The sequence below is a fragment of the Rhinolophus sinicus genome, chromosome 3, assembly GCF_057876585.1.
Source record: "Rhinolophus sinicus isolate RSI-liver-muscle chromosome 3, RSI-T2T, whole genome shotgun sequence".
In the NCBI taxonomy this organism is placed as follows: domain Eukaryota; kingdom Metazoa; phylum Chordata; class Mammalia; order Chiroptera; family Rhinolophidae; genus Rhinolophus; species Rhinolophus sinicus.
Window position 1 is genome coordinate 191169614 of NC_142503.1, and position 15149 is coordinate 191184762.

The following is a 15149-nucleotide window of genomic DNA, read 5'->3' on the forward strand; positions in this document are numbered from 1 at the left end:
TTTGCACCAACCTAATAGAAAGCTTGATTTTTAGAAAGCACTTGCCCCAAGCAGCTGATGACCAAGAACACTGCAGCTCTCTGGGGCTGTTTCCTTATCTCACTGGATAAGCCTCGCTCTCTTACTCTGCAAGATTGGGATGGCAATTTCCTCCTCACAACGAGGAGGCTAGAAAGCTCCTAGCGTAATGGCTGGCTCACAGCAGGCAGTCAGTCATTTTCTCTCAACCTTTTGACTGGGGGCACAGAGCGGAGTCACAAAGTTCCCGACTGCCATCCAATATGCCTCGGCAGATTTTCTTCTAAAAACAAAAAAGAGAGAGAAAAAAGGAAACCAAGTTCACCTGGCAGTCTCACGTCTTGCAGAAACAAAACCTGCCTCTGGAAAGGCTTGGGACCATGCAATCCATGACCAGGTGTCCTCAGCCAACAGGGCAGGGAAGCCTCACAGGTCAGGAGGAAACCCTTTCATGCAGCGTAGGAAAGAATTCTAGTGGCCCTGAAAGATGCCACCCTCCTGAGGACCCTGTCTGGCTAACCCAGAGCCGCCACACTCAGCCCCTTTGGGGCCCTGCCCTGAAGCCGGCGGGCGGGAAGTAGGTCTGCAGAGCTCCGCCTCCCTGAGCCTGGAAGTGTTTTATCCTCCCCTCAGATGCTGGCTCCAGGTGGGGCACCGAGCAAGCTGCTGTCCACGGCCTCCTGCGGCCCAAAACCCATGTGAGTCTCAGAACTTGTCCCCTCTCCTGTGTCCCTCCCTCCTGACATAATCCGTTCTCCATATGGGCACCAATGTTTTCTTTTTTAACTTTGCCTTTTAAAAGCTCTCCAAGGACACCCAAGGGCTCAGGATGGAGTGCAAATGCGGGAGCATGGCATCCACCCCCAGGAAACTTGTCATCTTTCCAGCTTCCACCATCACCACTTCCCACAGACACCCCAACCTCCAGCCCCTCTAAAGTGACTTCATCAGTCCTCAGGCTGTTTTATGTTTGCCTCGCTCTCTTACTAGCTTTGCAGGTGCTAGTCCTCTCCCGGGACACCCCATGCACCCCATTTTCTGCCAGTCCAGCTCCTTGCCAATCCTTCAAGACTCAGGTCAAGTGTGAGCCCCTTTAGAAAGCCCCCCATCAGCTTCGCCCTTCCTGGGCTGCGGAATTCCTCTTGCGTCCTGTGATGTCCCCATGTCCTGTGCACACACAGGGGTTACAGCGATTGGTTTACCTGGCCTCTCTCCCACCCCAGATGTGAGCATCTCAGGCAGAACAGCCTTAAGAAAGAGAAAGAAAGAAAAAATGCACTGGGTGATCCCCAGGAGCCACCCCCACCTCTCTGGGCCACCAGTGCTTCCTCTTCCCACATTTCATCACTACACTGGAGAGAATGGGCGGACGGGAAGTGAGAAAAGGGCAAGAGTAAAGGGGGGGTCCACGCAGACCACTGCCCTCCTCAGGCCCACTCCCCCACAGAGTCTGGAAACTTCTCTTTCGAACTTTAGACTGAAAGCGGACATTCACAGGGAAGCTGGGAAGCTCCTGGGTCAAGTTCCCGGCCGACAAAGGGCTCCCACTGCTGATAGGGGTACAGCAGGGGGCCTCTCTGATGAAGGCCCGGGTCCTGGGCTGGACCAGCCAGCCTCATGGCCCTGTCCTCTCGCCACCATCACTTGCCGCTGTCTTGTTGGAGATTCAAGACCGGCATCCAACAATTCTCCAACACAAGGAAGTCTGCCCAGACGTACAGTCATCTCAGACCTTCACCCACACGGCAGAGACACAGAAATCAGTGTTGAACAGCCACACAGAACCCTGCATTCCAACAGGTACCCTCACCACGGCACCAACGGGCAGCCCAGCAAAGACAAACAAAAGGCCTGTACAAAAGGCAATTTGAGCAGTAAGTAGCAAAAGTCCTCCAAGTATTCGTGCCCTTTGGCCCAGGAATGCCATGCTAGGAATTTATCCTAAGGAAATAAAATCACTTGCTGAAAGATTTATGTTCATGGTGGTATTGTTGATTATTCCGAGACAGAAATAAGAGTACCAGCGACAGCCGGACAGCCAGCCACACGATGAAATGCCTGGTAGACACTAAGTCCTTGTTGCGCAAGTGCACGTAATGACGGCAAAGTGCTCACTACACAGTCCATGGAAAGGAAGGTTACACGTACAATGAATGATATGACCCCCATCTTGAAACACACACACACACACACACACACGTCAGAAAAGGGTCGGAAAGCACAAGTACCAAAATGTTAACAACGGTACCCACAGGTGGTGAGATAACGGATGAATTTAATTTCCTTTATATTTCTCAATTGGCAATCAGAAAATATTTTCACAATCAAAAATCTTACTTTTAGTTTCCTCAGAATGTAGACATAAGCTACAAAAATCAAGAGTATCCATCTCACGGCCTGCCTCTTTAACCTGTAAAGTCAGAAGTGGAGCATGGAATTTCTCCTCTGCAAATTCAATACAATGTATTATTCATAAAGCAAATTCCAGGGGTACGTGCAGATACGGCCTGAGCAGAGTAGAAATTCTCTTGAATACTGTCCATATCCATCACAGCCCTTAGGTCACACCCGCCTAAGGAGACCCTCCAGACCACACGAAGGAGACAGAGCTCCGTGGGTTACTATGTTCCCACCAACAATGTCAAATGTACACTTCCTGCTATTCTCACTTTTGACAAAAGTCTTTCATTTTTCAAACCGAGCGTGCACTTTTCTAAAGATAATTCTAATTTTTAGCAGTCAGCCATGCTTATCTAATACAACTGCCACAGAAGGTTGATGGATCTCAAACAGGGCTGAGTGGGAAAAAGGTACAGGCAATGTATGCAAGCTTTATATAAAGATATCGCACAAAGCAATGTGTGTACACACACACCCTCCCCCCAAGAGTATAAAAACGTGAGCCGGATACCCAGCAATTAATGATATGGGTTATCTCTAGGAAGGGAGGGAAGGGTAATTAGACTCAGTAGAGGCATACTGGGGACTTCTGTCAGAAAAATTGTATTTCTTAAGGAAAAAAGGTCTCAAGTAAATATAAAATAGTCACATGTGTTCATATTTGTTTTGAACAACAGATATATGGGCGTGCATTATAACCATTTGTACTGTCGTGTGTTTAATTTTTCAAAACAACCAAGGAAAAAAAGAGACTACAGAACAAGAGGCAACCCCGGAATACTTCTTCTGAGATAAGTAAAAACGTCTGGGTCAGCCCGGCCTTCTGACCATGAAGCCTGAAGAGCAAGAACTCGTTCAACAAAACGTCCGTGAGGTGATCTGATCTCTACACCTTGGTCGCCTCTGGCCATCGGGCAACTGCGAATTTCAGGACCTTGGGGGCCTGACCCCTTCCTGACAGATGAGAGCTCAGGAGGCCCAGAGAAGGACAGCAGCCTGTCCCGAGCACTGCGGCCAGAGACGGGGTGCAAGGGTGCTCGAAGAAACTCAGCAAATTTCCCATTTCAGAGTCAGTCCTGCAGGGAGGTCCCCACACCCACCTGAGGGCCCCGATTTCAGGACAGACATCCGTTACGTGAACTTGACAACAGAGACCTGCATCTCTATCAAGACGCGGGGAATAAATACACCAGGCTGTGGTGTGAAGGGCCGCCCACCACCATGAAGCCAGACACACCGCAGCAACTAGGGACAAGCAGCCTGTCGGGAGAAGGAGCAAGACAGCAGGTGTCCGGGGCAGGGAATGGCAGTGGGACGCCAGGCACAGCCCCGAAGAATAAATACCTGTCAGCTATTTGTTGCACAGAGGGGTTCTGCTATACTAGCCTTATTTTCCTACTGGCTCCACTACTAAATGAACGTGCGTTTAATGTAAAAACTCCAGCCTCTGAATGTAAAAAATGAAACATTCTATAAACCCAAAACTTAGTTAAAAAAAAAACTCAGATGAAAAAGAGCTTGGCTGTTGAGCGAGTACAACAAGCATCATGAGACCCTGGGCTCGAAGCTGACCAGCCAGGCGGCTCGAGGCAGCATGCAGTTGTGGTCCAGGCTCGTCTTCCCTCCAGGCCTGGGCAGATGTCCCGTTTGGGGGTGCTCGTTCTGGAGCTGGTGCCCCACCCCTCACCCTCACCCCTCACACGGATCAATCAGCCTTTTCCTCTTTAACATGCCGAGACTGACCCAGGCGCTCTCCCCAAGGCCCTGTCCATCTCTGCCTTCCTCTGCCCCTTCCCGGAAACTCTCCCCATAACCCACTTGCTCCTTCCAGTCCCCTCTCCTCCCAGGGCTGCCAGGAGCCTGCCTTCCCGGCCCAGGGAGATGAGATATGTATGTCCCTTGTGTGGGATGGAGAGGGGTCACCTGGTGCGAGCTGTGCTCTCTCTGCCCCAGCAGACCTGGCTGAAGGTGCCTCTTCTAGATGTCACTAGAAACTCTCTAACCCAATTCCCGCCTGAGGGAATGAGAATCCCCTGCAGGGCTTATTAAGACAGACCGCAGGACCTCCACAGCAGGTCTTGGGAGGCGCCTGATGACCTGCATTTCTAACAGGCTCCCAGGTGACGCTGCAACTACTGCTCTGGGCCCACACTTGGAGAACCAGCGCTCTAGCCCACTGATTCCCACTGCTGTGGGAAGGCTGGTCAGACTCAAACACCTGGGGGAACTTCTGAAGACGCGGATGATTCCCGGCCCCAACGCTAAGCGAGAACAAGCCCCAGGTCAGGAAGATGCTGACACCCTGGCTGAGACACCAGTGCTCAGATTGAACCTGGCCACGCTGGTTTTCACCCAGCACCTGTCTTCTCTCCTCAGAAAAAGGTCAAGGATCCTTTGTCTGAATAGATTTTTTAGAGGCAAAACTGGAGCTTCCCTGTGAAACAAGCCCATGCTCTTCAAGAGAGGGCTCCCTCCTTCCTACCTGTGCCTGCCCCAGAAAAGGACAGCCAGAGTGGCCTGGCAAACAAGACCCAGGGCTGCATTCTGGGACCCTGACATGGCTACTGAAAAGCCACCAGCAAGAGGGAGTCCCATTCTCCTTGGGGGTGGCCTCTCGCCCTCTGTGGCCATCCCAGTCAGAGTAAGCACGATGTTCTTTCACTTCATTCCCAGCCTCACAGCGAGGGGACACGGGGGACCACTTCTTTTTGAAAACTTTCTTGCATGTTCCTTTACAATAATAACCAATTATGTTTATGCTATAATGTCAGGAGGGAGGGGGAAAGAGACAGGATATGCAATTGTATATATGGCACGACCACAACTGGATAAAACAAAAACTATTCATGCAAAAACTGGAAGGAAACACTAAAAACGTTCATAGTGATTGTCTTGGGGTGGTGGGATTGTGGGTGGTTCTTTTTCTCTTGCTACTTGTTTATTTTCCAAGCTGTTTATAAAAAGTACATAGTACTTATATGACCAGAACTTAACTTTATTTTACAATAAACCGGAAGGGAAAAACACACAGCACACCACTGCCCACACCTAACCTGTGTCAACCCAAGAGGCAAGTGTCCTGCCAGCTTTCTGCGTGAGCAGGACTAAGGGAAGGGACGGCCCTGCGGCCGTTGGCAAGTGCTTTCAGCAAACATTTACTCTGGGCTGGCCGGGCACAGCAGCCCTGCCATCAGAGAGCGAACACTGCAGAAAGCGAGCCAGGACCCAGGGGCCTCCTTTCCACCCGAGAGTCTTTCTGGACACTGAGAATGGAAGGGCCATCTTTTCCTTCCTCTGACGGCTCCCATCTTCTAGAACTTTACACAGTGCCCCCCAAAGTAGCAACCTGCCTCCACACTGACACAGAGTCAGGTGGGTGTCGGGCCCCTTTGGCCGGCCCAGACCTGCACCAGCAGAGCTGCCGGTTGCCACCTGCGTGCGGCCTGCTCAGCCAGGAAGACGAGAGGAAGGCGTCTGCATGGCCAAACAGCTTGCACAAGAGCCCGACTGCTCCAAGCTGCTAACGGACAGCTTCCGAAACCTCAGCTCCACCTGAGGCCTTCACAGCGCCGTCAGGGAGGGGCTACTGCCACCTCTCCCAGCCACACCTGAAGTGGGACACGCCTCTGTGGACAGGGATCGCCGCTGGCTCTACCCAGCCTTGCAAGCCTGGTTTGAAGCCTGAATTTCTGTATCTCTCATGTTGACCTCCTCTCTGGTTTTGATTCATCTGAAATTTGGATGGAACAGGCCTTCAGCCAAGCAACTGGGGGACAGGACTGTCTCGTGCCTCCACGCCTTCCCCCACCTCATCACCATCTCCCCTCCTCTCCTTCCCACAAACCTCCAAACTTGGAAACTCCACTGCCCACGAAAAGTTCTCTCAGTTGTCACCTCCCCCAACTCCCCGCCACGCAGCCTGACTTAGGGGTCCTGTCTCTTGAACTGGAAGTAACATCTGCGTCCCCTGGCACTTAGCACACTGCATCAACAGCACCTGCTTACCACAAATGGTGCCGACAGATAGGCATCAAGAGCCAGCACAGCCACCAGACAGCTCCTGCCACACCCAGACCCAAGTTCAATGGCAGCGCCATCGCCGTTGCCCAGCTTCCTGGGAGCCTGCGGCCGTCACAGACAAGAATTAGCTGAGTGTGCCTACAGCACGCCCTCCCCTGAGCGTGGCTCCCCTCCGACAAGGAAACGAACACGCTAGCCCCGCAAATCCAGCTCTCCCAGACCTCTCCCTGAGCCCCGGCCCCTCCTCAGCCCACTGGTGTAACAAAAAGGAGGGGGCTGGCTGTGAGCCTCTAGGGGCTCTCAGAGAACCCACAGTGCTGTGCTACCAACCGCCCCTGCAATGCGCACAGGTGGCTTGCTGAAGTTTGGCAACTCGGGCAAAGCATCGAGCACCCCAAGCCCCCTCCTGCATCCCGACCCCAATGAAAGGAGGTTGGAAACAATCATCTCAGAAAACGCAGGACACTGTCCACTCCCTCTCTCTCCCATCCTTTTTCAAACTGAAGTTGAGTCAGAAGCAAGGGCTCCGGCAGCCACCACAGGCCTCGGCAAGACCTGGGCCCCCGACCCTGACCCCCACCCCACAGCCCAAATCCCCCTCGGGCCTTAGCCAGCGGGCCCTGACCTGACCTCAGAACCAGCAATCACTGCACGAGGGCAGAGAGGATTTGCTCCCAAACCCCAAACCAAGACTAAGTTGCAGCCCAGAAAGCTGAGTGCTAGGACCAGGTCTCAGAGGCAAAGATAGCCCAGGTCGCAGTGAAAGCCCGGCATGAATCGGGGAAGGACTTGCTCTTTAGCAGTGGTTCTCACACCACGTTCCCTGCAGTCCTGGGAACCCACACAGATGCCCTGGAAGGGGAGGACGGGGCAGAGCAGAGGGCATTAGGGTCCCCCAACTCCCAAGTCAATCAGTCAAAGGGCTTCACCTGGGATCTCAAGAAAAATCACATGGGGGGAACATTTCACTGCTGAGAAAAAGTTTGCAAACCAGGGCTCTGCGGGGCAGTTTATGTCCATATGTAGCAACGCTGACCATGTAAAGATCATGAACGTGATCAAAGATTCCCACCCGGCCTTCCCAGGCTGGGACGGGGACTGTAACAGCCCTCCCCCATCAGGCTCCCCTTCCCGACCCAGGGACTGTCTGCTGACACGATACGGTGAGTGCCTGACAAGTGGACTCTACACCGTGAACCCGGGTGCTCCTGTCTGCAACCTGGGGGCTCATCAATTACACCCTTAGTCCAACATAACCCTTCTGTGGTCCCTTAGCTCCCCCAGCCTTTTGAATTGCTCTCGCACAAAGACTCACTGAGCTGCAGACGGGAGCCATTTTAAGGTCCCGTCCCCCCGTCCCCACCCCCAGTCCATTCCAGCCACTCTCCATTCAACTGCGTGCTTTCGGGCCGCGGTTGTGATTCGCCGGACAAAGTAAAGCGACCCAATAACTGAGCCTTCTCACAATGCCAAAAAAACAACAACACAAAAGGATGCAAGGGAAACACACTTGCATCAAGCCGTCATCGAGCAGACGCCTGCCCACGAACACCATTTCCTCTTGGCTTCCTGCGGGGAGGCCGTTCGCATGACGACAGGGCCAGGCACACAAGCAAAGCGCCAGGGAACGGGAGCTGCCCTTACCTGGTAGTAGGTCTTAATGTTCCTCACCAGGATGGTCAGGTTCTGGATGCGCAGGTTCACGTCGTTGTTCACGTGCTTGTTGATGCGTTGATTTGTAGGCCTGGGGTCTCTAGGGGAAGGAACACAAGAAGGGAAATGGCGTCTCCCAATCAAGTGCCTTTCGTCCTCTCCAAGCCTAGGTTAATGTGGCGCTGTGACGAGTGTGGCTCGAGTCACATCCTAATTCTGCCACCGCCCGCCCGAGTGGTGGGCGTCAGACGACCCACGTCACCCTCCTGCCCCCCACCAAGCACCCAACCCACCACAGACCCTTAATCAGCGTCATTCCCATCCCCAGTTAGCCGCACCCGTAAACCACCACGAAATGTCAATGCAGACCCAAAAGGTTACACTGTACAAAAATCAACAAACTACCCCAAAATATACTTCAAGATTAAAAGGATTAAAAGCTGAACAAACCAAAATGTGTGAACTATGAAGAGACAGTGAAATTAGGCCACCCCAAATGTTTACTTCACGTGTTGGCATTAAAACTTAAGTATTCCCCCCAAAAAAGGAAAAGACAGAAAAGGGGGGGAAATGGTACATTTTCTGATTTAAATCAATAAAAACTCATTAATGTTCCATTTTGCGTGGCTTCCCCTCCTCCGTCACCCGCATTGCTCTTGGACTGGGCCTGCTGGTGGATTTACATTCCAGGAACACAATTCTATCTTGAAAAACCAACATTATCAGCCTGTGACACTATGTGGATGACAACGCAACCTACGAGAAATGCTAAGAATAAAGACACAAATAATGCATGTGGGAAACCCCCCAAGTGTCGTTTATTTTCCCGTCTCAGGCAAAAGTCAGGTCTGGTTGTGATGAAACGAGAAATCTGACACAAGTGACTTACAATTTCACTCATCTCTACATGTACAGGACATTTCTCAAAATTTTCAGTATCAAAAAAGGTTTCCTATCTGCAGAGAACAGACTCGCTAGAACAGATTTAGCTGCCACTTCTCTAAGGACCACACTCTGCTTTTCATAACAAAGCCCTCCCCCCATGTTACTGTCCCAAGACACTGGGAAGGATGTCTAATTCAAATGAGGGCTGTCTTCACGGTTTCATCTGTCATCCGAGCCCTGTGATAAGGGCACTGAGCCTCCTGGGGGCTGGCATGATGGAAGAGAGGCAGGCCTCTCCTTCCTTCCTGGGCAACACGCCCCTCGATAATGAGCAGCACAGGAAGGGGAGTTTGGGCATGAAGGAAATCGATCTCAATGCCATTCCACTCAATCGAAATCAATAATTAATACAAAATTGACAAATAGAAAAAAAAAATCTACAAATAGAAATCATTCCAAATGTACACTGGAAAAATTAAAAAAAAAACACCAAAACCAGCAACAAAATACAAGCTATTTAAAATAGCTATTTAAAATTCAACCAGTAAGTAAATATTTGATAGGTACACTGGGAGTCCCCACAGGGCACTGTGTGTAAACCCCTTTACACATTACATGCAGGGCTCAGTCATGGATTTTATTCAATCATCCTGTATCCCCTGAAATGGTTGCGTGGGTACCTTGGGGCAACCAGAGGACCTCTTTTTAATTGTCATGTGACAGACATTTCTTATTGTCCTCACACAGCAGTGGAGTCTGGACAAGCCACCTACACATTACATGTCTCTCTTGGAGCCATTTATTACTGAGAAAATAAAGGTTAGCAGTTCAGTGGAAATTAATTTAGGAGTAGAGGCGGCATTCAGAATTTAAACCCCCGAGGCATTTTGAGCTGCAGGAGTGTACCTAGCATTACAAAATAGTTTATCTTAAAGGTGCAATTTTCCTCCCTTGACTATAGATACCTTAAGATATGACAAGCAATTTCATAAAGTGACAAATGTGCTTCTTAAAATAGCAGAACCTAGACAACATGCAGGGCTTTTTCAGTTTTGGTGTTACTGTAGTCCCAGCTTTCACTTAAGTCAGATGGGAACACCCCAGGCGTGCCAGGAGCCAGAGCGCCCGGCACACGTGTGGACGGCCACTGCACCTGAAAGGGACTGCATGCTCCCAGGGTCGCAGCCTGGGTGTCTGTCCATCAGGCAACAGCAGGGAAACCTCTGATCATCTCTGCTTTTGTTCTCACCAGTTCTGAGGAGTAACAGCCAATGGAAACGACACTCCAAAAGGGCCTCGCTATTTCCTATGTGTGTAATTAGACGACGTATCATCATCCTTAGGACGCCTTCCTTTTACTAAGGCTCTCGGGGTAGAGACAGGTTATTAGGAATCAAATCAAAACTCAACTATGGTAAAGGGAGGCCTATGCCCCACTCCGCCTAGCACTGCGTGACCCCCACCTCCCCTCCTGCGGGAAATCCAACAAGAGCCTCGGTGTCTGATCTGGGTCAAGTCAGGGGTCCGCTCTCGTATGTACACGCACACCAGCGCACGCATGCAGCTGCACACATGGGAACCCAGCTCTGGGCCTCCCTCTGACAAGGACGGAGACTGACATTTCAGGGGCATTTTCCATTTGCATAATTTTTTTAATCCCCCCCCAAATCTATAAAATACTATCCCCTTATTACAGATCAGGAAACTGAGGTGTAGAGAGATGAAGTAATTTGCACAAAGTACCAGAGCTAGCAAGCGGCAGAGAGGGAATTTGAACTTGTCTGCCTGATGCTAGAGTCAAAGCTCTTAAATAATTGTCCTGTAAGATAGTGAAAAATGTGTCCAAAGTGGATCAGACACCTTGTTTTCCCTTGGGTACCAAGAGGTACCCAGAGACTGCACGTACAGAGGAGCTATTCAGCAAGTTTTCCCATGCAACTCCAGCCATGCCACTCAATGCCGGACTTTCATTCAGGAATTCTCCTAGACCTGGGCCTCCCCTGAAAGCTGAGCTCACAGGGCTTTCCTGCTCTCAGGCACTGATGTCACCGGGAGGCCAGGGCCAAGGGACTACAACGGACCGCAGCCTTCTTCAGTTGCCAGAGACAATGCCCAGGTGCAGTCACGTGACCCCCAGCCAGCCTCCATATGGCTCTGAAGTGTTAGGTGACATGCCTCTTATCTGAGCTGCAGCAACCCAGGTAGCATACTCCTTTCGGTCACTTTCTCAGGTCTTACCAACTTGGGGAGAATTTATCAAAAGAGCTGAATAACTCAAAGTCAGAGCTACTAGCCTGGGAAATAAAGCAGAAGAGCTTTATCACTTACCTACTAGTTAGCCTGACATTTCTCCATTTGGCAGAAGTGAAAACAGAGGCTTAGCTTAATTAAGTATAGTGTCAGACGTGGGGCTCGGACATGGGTTCCCGAGTCCAGTTTTGCCTTAGAGCCCATGGAAAGAGGGCTAAGGCTAAGAATTAGGCAGTAATCTAGGAGGTTAAGAATGCGAGAGAAAGAGAGACTGAAAAAAATAAGAACTTTTGTGAGGTGCCTCAAGTCCCTTCTGGATTAAGACAGTATATAGATAAGTAATTGACACTAACACCTTTTAAGTGGCAGGCACTGTGCTAAATGCTAACACATCGTCTCATTGCATCCTCACAACCATCTCTTAAGGGAGGTACTTGACTTTCCATTTTATAGTTGAGGAAACCAAAGTGATGAGTGATGTGCCCGGCATCACACAGTTCAAACCCAGGCAGGCTTATCTAGGATGTCCACACCAGGGCTGGATTCTTTTTTTTCTTTTTAATCAAGGGAGTTTTTACACAGAGTAAAATGCACATATCTTAAGTTACAGCTTGATGTTTTGAAAAATGAAACATATTCCCATCAACATGCAGAACATTTGTACCACCCCCAGAAGTTCTCCTGTCTCCCCTTTTCCAGTAAATTCCCTCCTACTTCCAGAGGTAAATAACGTTCTCATTTCTGTCACCAGGAGCAGGGTTATTCTGATCACCCAATCAGTAAACTATGTGTTGCTGGTGCCACTCTCTCTTTGATTTCCTCCTTCTGGGAAGCCACCCAAACAGCTTACCCGTTGTCCTTTCTCTGTGCCTCATTTGGGCAGAAGAACCCAGAAGCACTGCTAGACACCTTAAGATCTGCAAACTTCTCAGGTCCCACTTCCAGAACGAATACTTTGGCATATCACAGAGGAGAAAACAACATTAGAAGTTGTCAAGGGGTGAGGAGAAGCCCTTCCAACTGAATTTAGCCACGGGCCAAGTGTGAACAAGTGATGAGCTGGCATTTCTCAAAGGAACGTCCAACAGGCTTTCCTGATTTACAAGCAAGTGGTAAACGCTTGAGGAATTCCAAAGGTCAGGGAAGAAAGAGAAAGTCCCAGGGCTTTTGTTCTCCCCTCTGCCCGGGTGTAAAAGCTGAATGAAAAGGCTGGGGATACTGCTGGTATTTTTAATTAAACAGTCTTGGGCTTGGGTAAGGACAGGTTGAAGTTCCACTGGTGGCCGCACCAATGGAACCCAGTAATTTTCAGGGTCAAAACAGAGTGGGGCGGGGGGAGCTGCCAGAACTTGACTATGCCATGAGACTACCCCAGGAAAACTCACTTTCCTCACAGTTCTTGGAGAAGTGCTGCCAAAGTTGACAACAGATGTGCCTTTTTAGAACCTAATCAAACACAGGATTGGTGACAACAGTAGTGCTTTAAAAAAAAAAAAAAATCATTACGATTGAAATGTCTCTCTCACACCGTGACAGCAAATGACTTATTAAAACAAAAACAGCAATGTTCTTGGGAAATTTTTTAAAACAGCCCTTTTTTAGGTAAATCTATTTAAATCACTTGCGGAATATGCCATAGCTAACCGTTCCTTCGTGGGCCACAAAGGGTTTATACTCAACTGTGACAACTGGCTTCACTGCAGGTGAGTAGGTGAGCAAAAGGGGATGATCCACAGAGAACATCAGGAAGTTTTATTATGCCTCGAGTGCCTGTGAATCATACCGACAGGCAGTGCCAAGATGTCCCTTGCAGTTTGAGTTAAGAACAGAACGCAGCCCTAGGAGCCAACACCTATATGTGGCAAGCTGTCAATCAGGCAGACAGGCTCTGCAGAATACAGCAACAGGAAAGGATGTGGTCAGACATACATGCTAGCAAGTGTAACTTCCACCGTACCCTGTTTAGGCTGCATGCTCCAAAACAAACAGTACCCCAGCCTTCTGACTCCCTGTGCCACTCCTAACGCGGTGACTTTAAATCCAGTTCATGAGAAGCGACTTAACCAATTGTAGTTGCCATGGGGCAGCTGAAAATGGAAGATGAAATGAAAGGGAGCTCAGAAACACAGGCGTCCTAACCTAAAGAGAAACTTTATAGTCACTCAGGATGCCTCCGACCCACCCGACACTTCCTGTAACCCGACACTGTTCCTTACAGTTCCTTGCCCCCAAAGAGGTTGTTTTTTTTTTTAAATTTCATTGTTTAAACCACAATTATGTACCTGACTCTGAATTGTACTACCTACACCATGTGGATGACATGCAATTCCAAATGTCCTTCATCAAACACGCTGCCAACTCGCTGTCCTGGAGTTCTTCATACCCCAACAAATGGCAGCGAAAAGGCACTTAATACTGAGATAACAGTAGCCCCGCGTGCAAAGAACCCTCCCGTTGAACCTCGCGATCCATTTCTACAAACTTAACATTTCTGAAGCATCATTTCTTTTCCCTTCCTCCGTGAGTATAACTTACATTTGCAACATGATTTGGTTCAAAAAGATGCCATCCACTAAATCCATGTACATAGTCAGGTTGTCCTGGTTGCCGCTTCCGAACGGGCCCAAAGTTTTCACCTGTGCGGAGTGGGACGCGGAGAGAAAGGCAGGAAAAGTCAACCCCACACGCACATACAGAAACTCTCCAGGGCAAAGGCCGGCAGAGCCCGTGTGGGCAGAGGGGATCACCCAACGCCCACCCATGCTTCAGCAGGCACCAAGCCCGCCCTTCTCCAGGGCCTCTCCCCCCTCCCTGCACCAGGCAACAGACGCGAGACAGCAAGAGGAAAACTTCCTCGCCACTTTTGCCCAACGTCCCAGAGCGGGAACATAAAATAAAATGGACTGTTCAATAAATTTCTCATGTGTCAAATCCATTAGAAATCACTGCGTCCACTCCATCCTGTACACGTTCCTCCTCGGACCCCCCCACCCCCCACCCGTCACCGACATCTACCCGCTGGTCTCAGGGGTTCAAAAACTACACGCGGATATTTTGGAGCAGTGGGTCCTTTTCCCGATTGGTTAAGCCACAGGGGCCGGGGTGACCACTCCGACCCGGTCTGCCCCGGGGCAGCCAGCTCAGCGCCCGCGCGGGAACAGGTGTACCCGCTCAGCCCCTGGACTGGCCGGAAGCGCCGGGGGATCCTGCACCCGGAGCGCCGGCTCCCGAGTTGAAAACGCCTTCGGACCCCGGGGCGCGGGCCCCGGCCGGGAACACCTGCTGAGTCCCCGCGTCCCGGGACTACCCGGGGCCCGGACAGGTCGGGTCTGCGAAGACCGCAGGCGGGTGGGAGAGGAGCCGGTGCACCAACAATGGGGCGGGGAGCCGGGAGCACTCACCCAAGTCACCAGCGGGCTCTGCAGGAAGAGCTCCATGAGCTCCGAGACAGTCAGGTCCATGCTGAGGCTGCGCCCGCCGGCTAGCGCCCCACGTTACCCGTCCGCCGCGCCGCGGCACAAAGCGGCTCTGGCAACGATCGGCCGGCGCGGGGCTACGGCGGCTCGCGCCCGGGAGACAAAGGCGGGGCGCGAGCCCACGTTCCGCGGCTTCGGCGGCCCCGCGCCCCGCCCGGGGCTGGGTAAGGGGAGGGCCAGCCGCTCGGGGAGGAACAATGCGGGCGGCGGCCCCGCCCCCAACCGGCAGCCCTAGGCTGCCTGCGCGCCGCCTCGCGGTGCCGGGCCCTGGAGACGCGGCGCGGTCTGGGCTGCGCAGGGTGCCTGGAGAGAGCGGGGCGGTCCGCACGTGCGTGAGAGGGGGCGTCCGCGCGCTGGGTCCCCGCTGCCCGCACGGGGGTTCGCCGCCGCGCGCCTACGGCGAGCGCGGCCTCTGCGCGCTCGGGGCCCCAGCACGTGGCACCTCCC

The 15149-nt window shown here is 51.5% G+C and overlaps 1 protein-coding gene across 2 annotated transcripts in view; it reads right to left on the reverse strand.

Annotated features, from left to right (window-relative positions):
• CCDC88C (coiled-coil and HOOK domain protein 88C) overlaps nucleotides 1–15149 on the reverse strand; it is a 117178-nt gene extending 102029 nt beyond the window's left edge. Inside the window, exons 1-3 of one of the 2 annotated variants that reach the window (XM_019745153.3) lie at nucleotides 14628–15149; nucleotides 13762–13862; nucleotides 8083–8191 (exon numbers count right to left, since the gene is read on the reverse strand). In XM_019745153.3, the coding sequence (XP_019600712.3) occupies nucleotides 8083–8191; nucleotides 13762–13862; nucleotides 14628–14687 (270 nt within the window). In that variant the 5' untranslated portion in view covers nucleotides 14688–15149. Of the gene's footprint in view, nucleotides 1–8082; nucleotides 8192–13183; nucleotides 13314–13761; nucleotides 13863–14627 lie in introns of those variants that run through there. The other variant, XM_019745172.3, reaches the window with a different exon arrangement.